Here is an 18,997-nt window from a genome sequence, read left to right as displayed (position 1 = left end):
AAAGACAGTTCCCAGAAACCCTCGTGTTTGCTTATATAATCTGGTCCACCTCACTAATAGTTTTCTGAAAACAGTCATTTTTCCCCTAGGGGGAAAGACTGAAGTTTTGTCCCCTGTCCCCTGCCCCCCCCCCAAGGAATTTAATTTTGATTGATTTAACCCTATCCTATTGAAATAAGATGCTAAAAATAAAACTCACAGAATGATATAGCCTGGAGCTAAAAGAGAGTGCATGAGGTAATGAAAGACATATATTTGTTACCATTATTTAAAAGAAATATTTACTAGAATAAATTTCACCCTTTCTTTCCTGATATTTTCAAGAGGTAGTGATGAAAATACAATGAAAAGCTAAAATATAGACTGTGAGCTATTTGAGAACAGGTACTGTTTTTTGTTTACTTTACCTTTCTTTGCATATCTTAGCACCTAGTACGATGCCTGGCACAGAGTAAGTGCTTAATAAATGTTTGATGACTTATTAGCTCAACATCTCCCCTCAGAACCAGATCCATTTCCGGACTTCATTATTTCTATTAAGACTTAAAATCAAGTTTAGAATATAATACTGTTGTTTGGTCTTCATTTTCAAAGACAGCCAATGACATCATGGGGTGATGTCTGAACTTGTACGTGAACTTGATTTAACTGAGACAGAGTTGTGTACAATTATCTCACTCTCTGTTACCGAGTCATTGAAGTTCAGCAGCAGGACAAAAGTCAAGATGACTAGCAATGGCCTGGAATGCAATGGATAACCATGGCATCTTCAAATGTCTAATCAAGCTCTAAGCGCTCCACAGTGCTTGCCTCAGCCATCTTCAAAACTGTTAGAATAAACTGTTCTCACCCTCTCAATCCACCTGGTTTAGCCTAAACTGATGAGATGGTATTACCAGGGTGTGGCTGCTGCACATGCCACAGTTTTTTGGAGCCACAAGTGAGAATATAACAGGCTTCTCAGTAACCTCCCTATGTGTCTACTTTCTCATGCCTCCAATTCATTCTATACACTGCTGCCTAAAAATATCATCCCTCTCCCTATCAAAAACAAATCAAAATGACCTTCAATGCCTTTCTAACATTTACAGAATAGAACTCAAACTCTTCAGCAGCAAGGTATTCAAGGCATTCTCTAACTAACTTCATCTCCTACTGCTCCCCTACAAGCAATAAGAACATGGAACTAAAAGCTACGTGAAGCGCCTTCTATATATATCTCATTTAACACTGACAATTCTCTCGTCCCATTTTAAGATAAGGAAATTCAGGTCTTCCTGACTCAAAGTCTAGTACTTAATCTACCAAGCCATGCTACCTTCCAAAAGTCTATTTGTTCTAGTCAAAATGATCTAGTCATTGTTTCTTGAACATGGATTCCAGTTCTGCGCCTTTGCTCAAGCAAACTTCTCTACATAGAATAAACTCTTGCCCCATTCAAATATTCGATGCCCAAGGATTTACCTGATTATGCTTGTCTTTAGTGACTACTCTTTTCTCAGAAATATTTAAGCATTAATATATGTGTGTATATATGTGTGTGTGTTACTTAGTGCAATACTGTGTTACCTTTTCTTATTTATGTATCTATAGAATAAGTCCCTTGAACACAGGGATATTGTCTCGAATCAATCTGAAGCTAAAAATATAACCTAAATACAGTAGGTACTCAGTAAATGTAAGTTATATGATGAAAATAAAGGAAATAATCATAATGGTTCATACTTCCAGAGTCTTTTAAGATTAAAAACACGTGCATGGCAGAACCAGGATGGTGGGGTACAGGCAACAACTCAGCTGAATTCTCCCAATATTCCCCTCCAAACAACTTTAAAATAATTTTAAATCAAAATCTGGAGTCAACAAAAAATTTTAATCTACGATATTTTCCCAGTCTAAGACAACTTAATTATTTGGCATTAGAGGTCTGAGACACCAGGGTGGGAGATGACCTGGAATGCATCAGCACACCAGTGATGCACCTTGGCGGTGACTGAGACAGTGACGGCAGTAGCAGCCTCAGAAACTCTCAGTCTAGGACAGTAAGGGGGGAATCCAGACAACTGGTAAGAGAGAGATTACAGGTGATCTTTGCTGGCCCTGAGTACAGCTGGCAGTGAGAACTCTATTCCTATATTGGTTTTAGTTCATAGTTCCGGGGTGGAGAGGAGGATTTGTAGTGGGGCCCTAGTCATACCAGGGATAAAAGGAGAGCTGGTGCTTGTGGCTACAGGGGGGCAGAGCCCTGCTGGGTCAGACCAGGAGAGCAGTGACCACACCTCTTTGTGGATAACACCATCTTAGAAGTACCAAAAATCTGCGGATTCCCTCACAAGCTCTGAAAACAATAGCACAAAATACTCTGAAGCTTGGGACAGTGCATCCCCATTCCCACCTGAGCAGAGCCCAACTTTAACAAGAAGTTCACAGCCAAGGAGGAGGCTGGAAAAAAGAGGAAACAACCAAAAGGAATGTGAACAGAAAGAGCGACTATGGTGTCAAGGAAGACCAAGGTATAAATTTAGAAGACAATAATATGAAAACAGCTCCAAGCAAAGCCTCAAAGAAAAGCTCTACTTGGACTCAAGCCCCACAAGAATTCCCGGAAGAGTGAAAGAAAAAGATAAAAGTGGTAGAGGAAAATTTGGGAAAAGAAATGAGAATGACACAAGAAAATTTCCGATGTCATGGTTCTCTCTGAGAATGAAGGACAAACAACAAAAGGTCAAAGGATATATAAACTAGCAGTTTTCAGAAGAAGAAATCAAAGCTAATATAGTCATGAAAAAATACTCTACATCAGTACTGATTGGAGAAGTGCAAATTAAAGCGACTCTGATGTACCACCTCACGTGCATCAGAAATGACAACTACTGCAGGGGATGAAGGGAGACAGGCACACTAACAAACTTCTGGTGGAGCCCAGGATGATGCAGTAATTCTGGAGAGGTCTATACCCCAAAGACATCAAAGGAAAAGGGAAAGGACGTATACGTACAGAAACATTCATGACTCTTTGTGGTGGCAAAGAGTTTGGAAACTGAGGGGATGCTCATGAATTGGGGAACGGTTGAATAAATCGTGGCATATGACTGTGATGGAGTACTACTGTGCCATAAGAAATGACGAGGGAGTGGTTTCAGAAAAAACATGAGAAGACCCATGTGAATTCATACAAAGTTAAGAGACAAGAATTGGGAGATCATTGAGCACAGAAACAGCAATGTTTTAATGATAAACAACTGTGAAATACTTGGCTACTCTGATCACAATGATCTAAGACAATTCCAAAGGATATATGATGAAAAAAAAGGCTAACCACCTTCAGAGAAGTGAACTCATAGTCCAAATTAAAGGATTATTTTTCTCACTTTCCTTAACTTTTTTTTGCTGTGATATGCTAATATGGAAAATTTTCTGCATGATTTCACATGTATAATTGATATAATCTGGCTTGCCTTCTGTGTGGGATGAAAAGAATTTGGAACTAAAATTTTAAAAAGAAAAATGTTAAATAAATTTTTTAAAAATGATTTAAAACATTTTCCTCTTAGGTCTCTGAGAGAAAAATAGTTAAAGTATAATGCCTATTTTACAGAGGAGATTAAGGATCAGAAGATAAATAACTTACCAAGGTCACACACAACTAGTAGTGAAGACAGAATATGAACTAAAATTTTCTGACTCTAAGTTCATTAGTCTTTGATCTGTGCTATATTATCTTTAAGAAACATAAATTATTTTTGTTTTAACTAAGAACTTTCTTCCTGAAATTTGTTTTTCTTTCTTTTTTAAAAAAAGGGAGCCATAATTCTGTGGTTAGAAACAAAGGCTATTAAACTATCCTTTGACCCAGAAATACCACTACTAGGCCTCTGCTTCAAAGAGTATAAAGAAAGGGGAAAAGGACCTATTATGCACAAAAAATATTTATTGCAGCAATTTTTTTTTGTGGTGGCAAAGAATTGGAAACTTAGGGAGTACTCATCAGTGGGGAAATGGTTGAATAAGTTATAGTGCATACATATGATAGAATTCTATTGTACTATAAGAAATAATGAAGAATATGCTTCAGAGAAACCTGGGAAGACTTGTAAAAACTGATGCAGAGTAGAGTGAGAACCAGGGGAACAATTTAAATAGTTAGCAGCAATACTGTGAAGACAAAACTTTGAAAGCCTTAAGAATTCTGATCACTATAATAATTAAAATTTCAGAGGATGCAAATAAAACATGCTACCCAACTCCTGATAGAGAAGGGATAGATTCAGAGTATAGACTAGGTGAATAGCCAAAGAGGGAATTTGTTTTCCTTGACTGTACATGTTTCTATCAGGGGTTTTTTATTTCTTGCTTTTTCAACTGGGGAAGGGGTAAAGGAGAAGGAAAAAATGTAGATCAGAAAATGAGTGAAACGTAATAATAATTAAAGAAGAAACCAATGCTTTTAATATGAAAACAACTCTGGAATTGAATGGTTCAGTGTATTTCTTAAAAGAAACTAATCTAAGACATCATTACATGACTCATTTTTAGATCTATATATGGTCATCACTGTACATTGTTTCAAATTGTTTTGGAAAATTCAGGGGGTGGGGATGGGAAAAAACAGCACAATTCATTGCCATTATACGTTTTTAAGGCTCAAGTCTTTAAAAGCATAAAACAGAACTTGTAGCCCTTGCATTCACAAAATGAGTCATCTCTAGATGACGGCCTTCCCTCAGTATCAGATTTTAAAAGTTAAGGTATCAGATTTTACAAGTTCTGATATTTTATTATTTTGGCACACAAAAAGCAGACTTCTCAGAACTACCCTTCCCCACTCCCATAAAGGACTAATCTTTATGTTGCTTCTATACTGGCACAGCAATGCACATTTTATCTTTAATGAAGATAAAATATGTAAATCCTAGTTACAAAAACAAATTAATTCACACACAATTAGTAGGCAGGAGAATTTCTGACTTGTTATCTCATGGTCATCATTCAACACAATAAAGCAATATGATCTTGCTTCAGAGCTTTAAGAACAGTTCTTTAAGGATGTACCACAGCAACAACGACGACAACAAAAAAACCATTTGAAACCACCTAAAATCTATCATGTTTTCTCTTAAATAACTGAAATAAGCCGAAAAAGTTTTCATTTTCATGAGGTCCTTCAATTTTCCTCCTATTAACTTCAAAAACTATTCTGCATCTCTAGATATATAATCTCTTCCTTTTGTTCCTGTGTCTGAAGGAAAAAAAAAAATCTCTTCTAAGGCTAAAGTAAACCCTCAATTTCTGTACTTTATTCATCTATTTTTCTCTCTCTTTCAAGTAACTGCTTGTAATGGGAATGCAAATTTGGAAGATCTTCCCTGCCCCTAGGCTAAAGTGCACCAGAAGCCTGGGGAGGGAGGCTTCTTTTTCAGTAGATACTTCTTGATTGGCCAGTGGGTCAATAAGGTTGTTACATTCTCTGAGCCAGAAGGCTATATAAGCCCTGATGTGAGGCTTTGTTTTGGGGGCCCACTTTTGAGAAGTGTTCTGTGATTTGATCTGTATTCTGAAAAGCCGTTGTCCAGACCCCTCCCCCCCCCATCCCCGGGCTTTGAAATCCAGATGTTGACTCGGTATGGATGTAATGGTTGGACAGTTTGGAAAGCTGTCTGCTTGATCTATTAATGTCTTGATAATTCTGTCTGTATATTTTGAAGTTTGGGGTGCTGACCTTTTTCCCCTGAGCAAGGTAAACGATATATGTCTGACCGATTAAAGTAAGCTTGTTAACCCATTTTGAGTTGCTTTCCTTTAACAAAGCAGATCCAAGAACCTGTGGTAGCAGCAAACCCTGAGGACGTGCTTGGGGTGCTTGCCGCTAACACTGCTTCACCAATTATTTGTTTCTACCTAGACCTTCAATCTCTACTTCACTGACGCCTTCCCTACAAATGTGTCCACATCTTCCCAATTCTTAATACATGTAATTCTACTTCAACTCTGTTATAGCGCTCTGAGCTACCACTACAATCTTGTCTCTTCTCAATGCCAAACTTCTTGAAGTCTTAACTTAATATCACTACTTCATTTCCCCAACACTCTAAACCCTTGTAACTATCCTCATCACTCTAGATTGAAAACCAAGTTCTAGATTTAACTTACAATACACTTCTGGTATGTACACACGCTCTTGTTTTATATCGTTTGACCATTGTCAAAGAATAGCTGAAGTGAGTTCTCTCTGTAGCTCCATCTTTTAAGGAATCATACATTCTTTTTTTTTTTTAATCTTATATAATCTAAACATTTATAGTGAAGACTATTGGAAAAGAACTTTTGCTCTTTTGTTCCAAGGAGTCAAATTCATTTTTATAATGAAATAACAGAAAACAGAGGACAGGCACTGCAGACAGACAACAAACTGGGCCCACAAGTGAACAGAACCACACTGGGAGAAATGCACCGTGCTTTCAAAGACCCCAAGCTGCTATGATAATAAAACTCATTTTTTATCAGCACTATTCTAAGATGGTCTAGACACCACTTAGTTCAGCCTCATTTTAAAGATGAGGAAAACGAAGCAAAGGGGTTAGGTGAATGTCCAAGGTCACAAAGGTAACGGCCAATTTCTGTGAATAACATAATACCACAATCTCTGCTCAGAGGAAGGTTCAGGTTTACTTAAGGACAATGGTCACATACATTTGGGCAAAGATAGATCAATAATGGCTTATGGGCAAGAATAGGTATAAGAGATATCACCCAGGAAATGGGAAGAGCAGAAAAGGAACTGGGCAGCTCATGTAATGAAAAGATGGGACAACAAACCAGCAGCTAGGGCTGCACTGGTACCCCAAAGACATCAAGATCTAGAAAAGAGTCTGCAGGTCACTAGTTAGGATCCTCCAGGGATGATTTATGCAAAGACAAGAACAAGACTCACATGGGATGAAGAGACAAATGAAGGTTGCAATTCTGAATTCGTAAGAGAGCATAGTTCCATTATTCAGGTCATAGATCTACTCAATTATTAAAGGAAAATACTAAAAATGGGAACCCTGCTTTTGACTTATTTCAAAGCAAGGCAATTACTCGCTTCTGAATTCCTGGTAGATGAAAAAAAAACAGAATGTAACAAACTAATTTTATATTACAGGGCCTCTGAAAGGGAAAAAAAGAAAATAAGCATAGTGTTTCTAAAACATAATTAGTGTTTCTAGAAGTACACATATTTAAGAAGTATAGCAAACCTTCAATTAGTTGGAATTTTAGCAATACCTATAACTAGTATTTCCACAGTATTTTAAGATTTGCTAGTACCTTATATAGGTTTTCTCATTTGGTCCTATTATTCCCATTTTACAGATAAGGAAAATGGGTCTGAGAAATTTAAGTGACTTGCCCAGAGTCACTCAATCATTAAGTGTTTAAGGGCAGAATTTGTTCTTCTTGACTCCAAGTTTGGCATTCTATCCACTGTGTAACCTAGCTGCTTTCACTTAAATAAGAGAAGGCTAATAACAGGAAAACTAACTCATTTAGGGGATTTATTGGGGGCAGGAGGAAAGAGAAAGGTTTTATGTGTTACTTACCCCACAAGTCTTAAGATTTAAGATTACCCTACTTCTGGCAATTATCATCTGTATTACAATATGGTGTTAATTGATAACAACTACTATTTATATAGAACTTCAAAGTTTAATAAGCATTTTACATATTTTGTGTTCTTTGATCCCCAGGTAGGCCGTGGCTAACTTGTAGTCTGCCACTTTTCTCTATCACAACATGATGACTATACCGATCTCAGTAAACCCCAGTTTACCAGAAAATTCAATTTACCCAAATATTGCCAATCTTAACATTCCAATTAAATAAAGTTTTATTAAGGCAAAATTCCAAAAAGATCACCCTAATTTTTGAGGTAGAGAATGAATATACCGTATTTAGGGGTAGTAATAATAACAAGAATATTGGTGATTTTCTAATTTTACTACAAGTTAAAATATAATTTCAAATGGATATTCATTTGACTCTCATGTTCAAATTTTCAAGTAAAGAATATACCAACATAGGTACTTAAAAATCCATAAGCCATTTATTCATATTTATTCAGATCCCATAAAAGTACAAAGCAGTGAGTTTTAAGCAGTGGAAGACAGAAAAAGTGACATTACTCTCCAGGAGCCTATTTTCTCTGGTGGAGGAGATGAGTTACATATAAATAACTATGATAAAAGGCAGGACTTGTGAAATATGATTAAAAGGGATTAAGGACAAAGGGCCTTGAGATTGTGGAGATAAGTAAAAGGTGAGGTGCCCTGCCCTTCTACCTGAAATGCCTTCTTTCCTTCAGGCCTCAGCTCTGGTGCCACCTTCTCAAATTAGTCCAGTTGAATGGAAGCTATTTGAAGAATTCTTTACTTTTTGGCTTTGTATCATTCCCCAGTGTCTTGAGCAAAGCAGGTGCTTAAAAACTGTTTGCTGAATTGAATTGAACAGGTCCTAGGATCTGTTGACATTATTTTAATTTATATTTTCTGTAAATTATCTTCAAGGCTACACTTAAAAAATGCTTGACTATACTTGTACTAAAAGCTCTTTCACATTCCATTTTAATCAACAAGTACTTACTAAACACCTGCTGTTTGTTTCATAAACTGACTACTGCACTAGACATAGTGTAGATAAAACATACGACTAAGACGCATGAAACTGGAAGACAAGAGGTTTTTGATAAATGCCAAATTACCAGAAAGTACAATAGGACTAAAAAATTACATTTGTCAATATCAGCTAAACTAGGTACTGATGGATGCACAGAAGAATAGGTAAGGAGTAAAGTACACTGCTGGGGAGAGGAACAGCTGAAACATTTTTCTATCAAAATCTAAAATCTCATACAAGTTAGTAACCCTCCCTTTTTTCAATAAGTCAGCTAGACTGGGAAATTACAATGTTGTCGTTATTAAAATAGAATTCCTGGAACTTAAAATATTAAAGCTGGCCAACAGGATTATGAAAAACAAGAGGGAAAAAAAAGGGACAACAACCACAAAAAAAAGAAAATTTAAAGAAAAACATTTTTCTGCTCTAAAGCTTACTTACATAAAAAGAACCAAGATATTGAAATACACTAAATATATACTGATTATACATATAATGTCTATAATGCACTGCCATAAAAACAAGTAACATTTCTTGGATGTTAGTACAGCATGGCACGGTACGGAACAGCATGGTATGGTATGGAATGGCATGGTACGGTACAGAACAGTGTGGTATGGAATGGTATGGCATGGCATGGTATGGTACAGTGTAGCACACATAGGGTATGGTACAGAACAGCACAGTATAGCACTAGCATAGTTATTTGTGTTCAGTCAGATGATATAAGGTGTGAACTCAGAATAACAAATAACTTCAATAACCACTGTACAATTTTCACTTGTGTTCAACTGTATGAGGCATAGTTAATTCAATTATTTTATTCTTTTTAGAAATTAAAAACAAGGTTCAGAAAAATCAAGCAACACATTTATAACCACCAACTACTAACCAAACAATCCAAAAAGCATTACTCTAGCTAAGAGGTGATACAGGACACAAAAGAACCAGTGTCTTTTTTTCCCCTTTCTCTCCTTCTTTTGGAACCCCCTGCTTTGCCTGGGGCCCTGATGTGGGAGAACTTCTTGGTGAAGAGGAAAAAGATCTGGCCTAGGGGGCTCCAGAGCAACCTTGCCTTGTAGTCAGCTCCTTATCCTGTCTGAGCCTCAACTTCCTCTTTTGTAAAAGAGAGAGAGTAATGCTGGTACTACCTCTCAGGGTGGCTAACACCATTCACCTTCCTTCTCCTCTCTCCCCTCCTTGATTAACCAAAATGAAATTCACCCTTGTTGTGACCTCCAACCAAAGCAAGAACCGCAAGAGAAGCTTCAATGTACCCTCCCACATTCGCTGGAAGATCGTGTGCTCCCCTCTTTCCAAGAAGCTGAGACAGAAATACAATGTCTACTCCATACCCATCTGGAAGGATGATGAGTCTAGGTGGCTCATGGATACTACAAAGGTCAGTAAACTGGACAAGATAGTCCAGGTTTACAGAAAGAAATACATCATCCACAATGAGTGTTCAGTGAGAAAAAGCTAATGCCACAACTATCCATGTGGACATTTAACCTGGTAAGGTAATTACCAGGCTAAACCTAGACAAAGATTGCAAAAAGATTCTTGAACATAAAGCCAAATAGAGACCAGTTGTAAAGGAGAAGGGCAAATCTAAAGAAGAAATCATTAAGAGATGCAAGAATAAAATGGTCTGATGTAGAGTTGTAATAAAATTAAGTACGAAACAACAAGAATAACAAAAGAACCTACAGAGACGTATTAGACAATAGTCAAATGCATTTTGGGCAACAATGCTGTACCGTCCAGTTCAATGCTACTCTTAGCAATGACTTGTGAACATAGAAGAACTATAGTTAAGATGTGTGAAGTGACTAGGAAATAAAAATGCAGTTTACATAAACTGCCTGTGATTCTGAAATAATGAACAAGAATGTAAACATCCAATGTTTCAACTTTGTGGGCCAAAAGGCCATAATGGAGCCCCAAGAGCATTATGGCATGGGGAGATCTAAGGAACCCAAAATGCCGAGGTATGGAAAGCATTGGTGTTATGGGTCTATAAAGCTAGGCACCATATCTCAGGGTGTCAGGAATTATGTGGAGTTCAATTACATATGCATCAAATGTGGCCCATATATAACTATTCAAGCTTCTGAGAACAATTTTCAACTGGATATGCAATTGAAATTTGTATACAGAGATGGGCAGATGGGTGGAACAACAGAAATATTAAATTTCCATATTTGGGAAATAAGGATAAAATCTAAAACACGTGCTTTCAAATTCCAGCTTCTACAGGAGGCCTTTCTGGGTCCACCCATCTCCCTCAACCTCCCCATTATCTCTGCCCCCAGGTTTCCCTCTGAGTTTTCCCCCCACTTATTCTGCATATATATGTATTATACATACACAGTTATTTGCATGTTGTCCCCCCCATTCGAATGTGAGTTTTTAATTAAGGGCAGACTGTTTTTTGTCTTTTTTTTTTCTCTTCAGTAGTTAGCATAGTGCCTGATAAATAACAAGTGCTTAAATGATTGCTGACTGATTGTTTTTCTTTTTTGGGGGATACTTATTTTTTGCCAATCATAAAATGCTGATTAGTGATCACTATCTACCTACTTTATTCGGAAATTTCTATTTCCAAATAACCTGTTACAAGCATACTTCATTTCAAATGATAGATGTGTTCTTAAATTCTGGTTGTAAAGATACTTTCTGCAAAGCAAAGGACATTTCTCTTCTATTATCATTATTTAGCTTTTATTATCATCTCCTAATCATTTCTGTATTTCTTGCTCTTAGCCTGTGCCAATTAAAGAAGATAAAAAGAGAAAGGAGCTCCTCTGGCAAATGGTTGCCTGCCTTGAATCCTAGTTATTTATAAAATCAAATGTTTAATGCACTAAATATTGACAACAGTGAAGCAACATGAAAACAAATTTTATGTATTCTGGGAAGAGTTTCATTATTATGGTCTTGTCCAAATATATGTTGAATAACCTCACTATTTTTATAACTCCATTATAGTTAATCTGAAAGGATGATGACGAATCATATGGTGGAGTACACCTGTATTTATAAATGATTATGTTTGTTACATTCCTGAATAGCGTGTTACTATTATTGCCAAATATATTTCAAATGTGAAAAGTTTTCAGTTCACAAACAATTCACTTAACACTCGCAAAGATAAGTTTGTATTTCTGTGCAATTTGGAGATACTATACACAACAAATGCAAAAAGCAAGATGGATTACAACATGTGGTATAAGATGATAGCCAATCCTAATTCAAAAAACACTGCAACAAAAACTTATGACGACTATTACGGGGGGACAGATGAAGAGTCTTACATGAATATTTTCTAATTTTAGTAGATGAACTGTATAATATGATTTGACATCTTCTGACACTAGCCGCACACAGAATCCTGTCTCTTCAAACATCATCACTTGGTCTTCTTTGGTTGGCCAATATTGTGCACATTTTACCTAAGGTGAAAATATAAAAAACATTTTAAGAGTTACAAGACATGTAATCCAATACAAAAGAAAAGAACCTCTTTTCAAAATATGGATCCAAACGAAAAACTAATGTTACTACCACATTTAAGAGGAGTCACTTGAAAGCTAAAGGCTGATAACATTTGTTATTAAAATGCACTGCTTTTGAGGGTAATGAAAATTTTCTTTCTAATAAGGACCCTCATATTTCACCTTGAAAAGGCAAAATATTGATAAGTAGTTAAATAGTATTTGTGATCCAAAGAAGCATGATGGCTGACATTTTTCATATTTTCATCACATAGGTTTTTACTTTTAATGTTTATAAATTTAATAGATTCTAGGAGGGGAAGGTACTTGCAATACTGTAGGTTTTATTTTTAAAATATCTATTACATAGGTCTAAAAATTTGTTCCTGAATATATTCTGTACTTTTATGGATTTTTTTACTCATGAGAAATCATTTAGAATTTTTAAAAATCTATGCTTGGTCGAGTTTTAATGGCATTTTTGAATTATAAGTGTATCTTTAACTGAAACAAGTGTAAAATGAGATATAAGAAAAGATAATAGCAACTGTATATTCACAATATAGAACACAAAGCCCATAAAAATAGAACTATTTTTTTTTCATGCAAACAGACCAAAGAATCTGGCAAATATGTGACTTTAATAAGCTTTTGACTTGGCAATCAAAATGTTTTTATTTTTATAAGTCCTGATAAACGACAATCTAGTTTTTTTTTTTCATGAATAATGTCAGCCTTCTACATTAGAAACTTGGCTTAATACTCCCAGAACAACTCTATTTCTTACCTAAAGCTTGCAATTACAAATGTTTTATATCCCTTGCCAAAGAAAAAAACCCCTTGATCTACTTTTGCTCTGGAAAGTAGGCAACATCACATTACATTTTCTGGACTAAGAAAATCTTCTTTTATGAGACAATACTTACCTTAGGAGAGTGCTACTATTGGTTCTTAAAGTCAGGTGGCTTGGAGAATAACAATACCCAAAGAAAGTCCTATAAGTTCATAGTCCAGAGTAATAAAATATGGAGATATCTGTTAACTTACTTTTATCCATCAACAATTACAATGAAAAGCCTTTCAACAGGACTCAGTAACTTGTTTTCTTTTGTTTTTGTTCAAAGCAATTAAGTTTTTTTTTTTTTTTTAAGCAATCAGGGTTAAGTAACTTGCTCAAGGTTACAAGGCCAGTTATTTCTGGGTGTGGTGCTGAGTGTCTGAGCCCAGGATTCGATCTCCAGGTCGTCCCAACACTGGAGCTGGTGCTCTTACTCGCTGAGCCACCTGGCCGCCCCTAAGCAATTAAGTTTTTAAATCATAACCTCAATAATTAAACTTAGCTAATGCTATTTTAAAATATAGGTTTTTTAAACAAAACCTTGGATCTATGGAAATCTCATCAAGTTCAACAAATGAACATTATCCTTTCTGAAAAATTACAAAGCCCAAGAGTCTCTGAAGTACATTTCAGACTGTCCAAAAATGATAAGTGGATTGACAATGAAGAGACCCAAGAATGCAGAAAAGTGTTTTTTAAAAAACTTATTAGCTCTGAGTATGTATTACACAGCAGTGACAATGGATTATATTTCTAATTTTAATTTAGTTATTTATTACTTATCTAAAGCTTAACTTTTTAAAGCCATCAGCTAAGAGTCATTAATAATTTATATAGATGCAGCAGTCATTTTATGTAAATCAATCACAGATTTCCTAACACTTAAGACAACAAAGGACTATGATCCAGCCTAGAGATTTTTAAAACCTCTAAAGCTATAAGCTAAATATGTATTACTGCTAATTATTTACTTAGTGTATTATATTTAAACTTAGGAGGTTAATTAATGAGCTTGCATTTGTTATTTAAGAATTTAGAGTGTCAAAAGGATATATTAGTTCTTCCTATTGGAAAGATCCTAACCACTATCCTCAAGCAATTAGGGACAGCTAACTAGCAAGCAAGTCCATCCAAAGCAACTTGAGAGAGCACTTACAAATACAAGCTTTACCAAGTTATAAATATTACTTACAGAATCTTTCTCCACAATTCGGTTTAGCATAACAACTGCTTTGGACTTTTGCTGCCATACCATTAGCCAAAAATGACAACAAGTATTGGGAAGTGGACCCTGTAAAAATACAAAAAGAAACTGGATAAAAAGTGAGGTAGTGAGACAAAATGAATGCAATATGTTTGGAAACACATTCAGCTTAATTACTGAAACTGTATTACTGGTATAAAAATAAGGTTATGATTATACAGATAACAAAAAATCCAGATATTAAATCTACCTGGATTGAAAGAAAAATGATATTCAGAGCAACTGGAGATTATAATACCTCCATGCTTCTCAGTTTCATTATAAAAACATTTATCTGTAATGCATAACAGAAAACAGCTGATATAACTCTCCAGGTCAATAAACTGCAATGGCTCCCTAATATCACCAGGGTCAAATATAAAATCCTGGTTGGCTTTTAAAGTTCTTTTGTAATCTGGTTCCTCCTTGCCTTTCTGTCTTCTTACAGTTTACTCGCTCTCCACAAATTCTACAATCTAGTGGCTCTGACCCCCTTAAAATACTCCATCTCCAGACACTTTCACCACTGCCTCTTCCAGGCCTGGCATTCCCTCCCTCCTCATCTCTGTTTCCTGGCTTCCTTCATTTTCAGACAGAATCCCTTCTGCAAGAAGCCTTTGCTATTCCTCCTTAAAGTCAATGTCTTCTATCTGAGAGAGATTAACTCTAATTTACCTGGATATACCTTGCTTGTACAAAGATATTTGTATACCATCTCCCCTACTAAACTGTGAGCTCCTTGAGGGGAGGACCTATTTTTATTTTCCTATGTACTCACAGCATTTAGCACTGTGCGTTTTAACAAATGCCCGACGACTTTTCTAAACATTAATTTATTCAAATTGGGGAAGAAGACTCGAGAGAGGAACCACATAATGAGCTCCTTATGCTCCCGTTCTCTTCTACCTTGACGACAGTGTCAACAGGCAAAGGCAAAAAAATCCCAAACAAGGGAGACAACTCTAATCAAAGATGTTTTCAACTATTGTTGTGCTATAGTGGATTGTGCTATAGTGGAAACTGGATTGGGAAAACCCTTGAGCTCTAGTACCAGCTTTACAACAAACTAGCTGTGATATTTTTGATAAATCATAATCTTCTTATGCCACAATTTTCTACATGGGTGTGGAATCTAATGTTCTCTAAGTTCCTATTATACTCCCAGTTTCAAAGTCTTCTGATTCGAGTGTAGAGGTTTTTAATCTTATTTGCATCATGGATTCCTTTGAAAGGATCCTTTTCCAGAAAAATGGTTTTTAAATGCACAAAATAAAATACACGATTAAAATGGGAATCAATTACGTTCAAATATAGTTGTCGGGGTGGCCAGGTGGCTCAGCAAGTCAGAGCACCGGCTCCAGTGTCGGGATGACCTGGGGATCAAATCCGTGATCAGATACTTAGCACCACACCCACAAATAACTGGCTGTGTAACCTTGAGCAAGTTACTTAACCCCGATTGCTTTAAAAAAAAAAAAAAAGAAATATAATTGTCAAAATATTAAAAGAACAAACTTATGAGTACATGTTAAGAAACTCCATTTTAGTGCAAGTCCTGAAAAAACTAGACAATTTCTTTTTAATTGTAGCATCAAATTTTTAATCTAAGATTTCCACAACTATTATTTACATTTTGAATGAAAACCTAAATAAGATAATACTACAACACACACAATTATTTTGGAAATGGGTTTATAACCTACTTAAAACTTTCAGTTAATACCTGTGTAAAAATCTGGTGTGCATGAGATTTTCTGCTAATAGTACAAATAAATTATGACTATATGATGGGTATATCTTACTCAAAATAAATAGCACAGGTAAAAGAAATTGGTAGGATACTACTGTATATTAAGATGGAATATGCATATGAAGAAATCCAGGAACCCAAGTGGGAAGAAAAACAAGATGGAGAGCATTTGGGTAAAAGTCAAAGGAAGGACAAACAGAAGTTCCTCTGTCATGGGAGTATACTACAGAAGTCTTAAAGAGAAAAAGGAAATAGATGAGAGTGGGTAACAGAGCTTGACACAGAGGCATGTCAGAGTAGTGATGGGACCTCAATTATTCAGACATCTTCTGCAGCTGCCTCCCTGCCAAAAGTGGAGCAGAATAACTTCTTGAACTCTACGTGATACTAATATCTGTCTACCTTCAAAAAGTGGATGAACCAAAAGGGGGAAATTCTAACATAGATCTCACTAAAAGGGAGAAACCTGTCGCTGGGGTGGAAATGAAGGGCATCTTTGAAGGCAATGTAATGTCTCCATTCTAGAGTTTCAGAAACAGGCAAGAAAATCTGCAGCATAGTCTGACATGCAACTTAGATTTGCAGAAACAGATTTTAAAAGGCTCAGAAGAAAGGAAGGTAAGATATCCCATGAACTAAAAATGCTTTGGCAGAATTCAACCCAGAAGGGATGGGAGATGCTCAAGAACAAATTCTGAACAGACAAAAGGAAACAATTTCAATGAAAAGGAAAAGTGTGATTTATCTGGAAAAATATATGTGGGTGCACAGGGAACTTAACAAAAAAACTTAGATTTTATTTTATTTTTTCCTTTTTGGAAGGCAATTGGGGTTAAGTGACTTGCCCAAGGTCACAGGGCTATTAAATGTTAAGTGTCTGAGGATGAATTTGAACTCAGATCCTCCTGACTCCAGGGCAGGTGCTCTATTCACTGCGCCACCCCAAAACTTATTTTAAAAAGAAATGTACAGAGAGGAAATAAAGTCACATATAGAAGGTGACTTGAAGAATATGGCACAATGCTGCAAAAATAGTGTTGTCAGAAATACTCAGCATTGGCTGTGACTGGTGAAGAAAGCTAAGGCAAACAGAACAAAAAGGGTGGGGCTTTAGTTAAGCAAAGAGAAAAAGGAAGACCCAAGAAGAGACAGGATCTTTGCTCCCAGTGGATGGGCTAATGACATCTTTATTTTGTTGCTATTTTCTCTGCAAAAGATAAATGGTCTTTACTTTGGAATGGTAGAAACAAAAGCAACTAGCAAGAAGGTGGTGGAGTAGAAACAGGACTTCCTTTTGGCTCTGGATCCCGCCTCCTCCAATTCATATAAAAAATGAACCCACAAAATGGCAGAGAGAAGCTAACTTCCCTCTGAAGACAGTGCAGCAGAATGGGGCCAGCTCAGGGCAACCATAACCAGCCCCTGGCTAGAGAAATTTCAGATCACCAGCAGCTGTGGTGGTTTCCAGAATTATCAACCCCTAGATGCCAAGAACAAAGTGGAGGTCAGTGTAGTGCGGACTCTGGGAACAGGGAGTTCGGGAGTGAGGTTCGGCTTTTGCTACCCCTCACCCCCAGGGCGAGAAGCGGCTGGCTGAGGCAGGGCAGTTGCCTACGCTTGCAGAGCTTCAGAGCTCCCGGCCTGCAGATTGTAGGAGGACCAAGCAACCTGTCTGAGGGGTAATGGCGCTTGCTTTAAGCTGCTTGGATCTGGATCTCTGCCTAGGGTGGAGGTTCTGGGGTGTGTGACCAGTGTGCCAGAGCTTGTGGAGGCTTCAGAGAGGGCAGCCAACTAATAGCTCCAGCAGCTGAGAAAACCCCAGTGATTTGGGACAAAGCTCCCCTCTCTGGAAGCTGAGTTCTACTGGGGCAAAAAGCTCAAAAGTCAAGTAAATGAGTGGCAACATGAGCAAGCAATGCAAGCATAGAAATCTGACTTTGGATTCCTATTTTGGGGACAAAAAGGATTAAAGCATGGAACAGGAGGAAGACAGTGAAGTCAGAACTCCTGTACCATAAGCTCCCAAGAAAAATATGAACTGGCTACAGGCCACAGAGGAGCTTAAGAAGGATTCTGAAAACCAAATAAGAGAAGTGGAGGAAAAATTGGGAAGAGAAATGAGAATGATGCAAGAAAATCAGGAAAAGAGAGTCAACAATCTGACTGAAGAAAATAACACCTTAAAAATAGACTAACTCAAATGGGAAAAGAGGCTCAAAAAGGGGTGGCTACGTGGAGTGGTGAATAGAGCACTGGCTCTGGAGTCAGGAGAACCTGAGTTCAAATCTGACCTCAGATACTTAACACAAAAGCCAGCCGTGTGACCTTGGGCAAGTCACTTAACCCCAACTGTCCTCCAAAAAGAGGCTCAAGAAGTCAATGAGGAGAAAAATGCCTTAAAAAGCCAAATTTGCCAGATGGAAAAGGAAGCTAGTGACTTTATGAGACATCAAGACACTATGAAACAGATCCAAACAAATGAAAAAATAGAAGGCAATGGGAAATATTTCATTTGGAAAAAACCACTGATCTGGAAAATAGATCCAGCAGAGATAATTTAAAAATTATTGGACTATCTGAAAGCCATGATCAAAATAAGAACCTAGAAATCATCCTTCAAGAAATTATCAAGGAAAATTGCCCTGATGTTTTAGTACCAGAGGGCAAAACAGAGGTCGAAAGAATCTACTGATCACCTCCTGAAAAAGATCCCCAATAGAAAACTCCTAGGAGTATTACAGCCAGGTTCCGGAGTTCCCAGATCAAGGAGAAAATACTACAAGCAGCCAGGAAGAAACAATTTGAATACTGTGGAAGCACAATCAGGATAACACAGGATCTGGCAGCTTCTAAACTTAGGGATCGAAGGGCTTGGAATATGATATTCCAGAGGTCAGAGGAGCTGGGATTAAAACCAAGAATCACCTACCCAGCAAAACTGAGTATCATGTTTCAGGGGAAAATATGGTTATTGAATGAAATAGAGGACTTTCAAGAATTCCTGATGAAAAAAGCAG

The 18,997-nt window shown here is 36.9% G+C and overlaps 1 protein-coding gene across 4 annotated transcripts in view; it reads right to left on the bottom strand.

The window, feature by feature from the left end:
• PTPN2 (protein tyrosine phosphatase non-receptor type 2) overlaps nt 1-18,997 on the bottom strand; it is a 114,051-nt gene that overhangs the window by 35,388 nt on the left and 59,666 nt on the right. For all 4 annotated transcript variants that reach the window (XM_069099603.1, XM_069099602.1, XM_069099604.1 and 1 more), the window contains exons 4-5: nt 14,180-14,278; nt 11,970-12,107 (exon numbers count right to left, since the gene is read on the bottom strand). In XM_069099603.1, coding sequence (XP_068955704.1) covers nt 11,970-12,107; nt 14,180-14,278 — 237 coding nt within the window. The remainder of the gene's footprint in view (nt 1-11,969; nt 12,108-14,179; nt 14,279-18,997) is intronic.

Source organism: Petaurus breviceps, unplaced genomic scaffold (assembly GCF_028583685.1).
Source record: "Petaurus breviceps papuanus isolate PSGF00001 unplaced genomic scaffold, PetGlider_PUasm1.0 38, whole genome shotgun sequence".
In the NCBI taxonomy this organism is placed as follows: Eukaryota; Metazoa; Chordata; class Mammalia; order Diprotodontia; family Petauridae; genus Petaurus; species Petaurus breviceps.
Note: the sequence above shows the minus strand (reverse complement) of the source record. Positions and strands in the feature narration are given on the sequence as shown.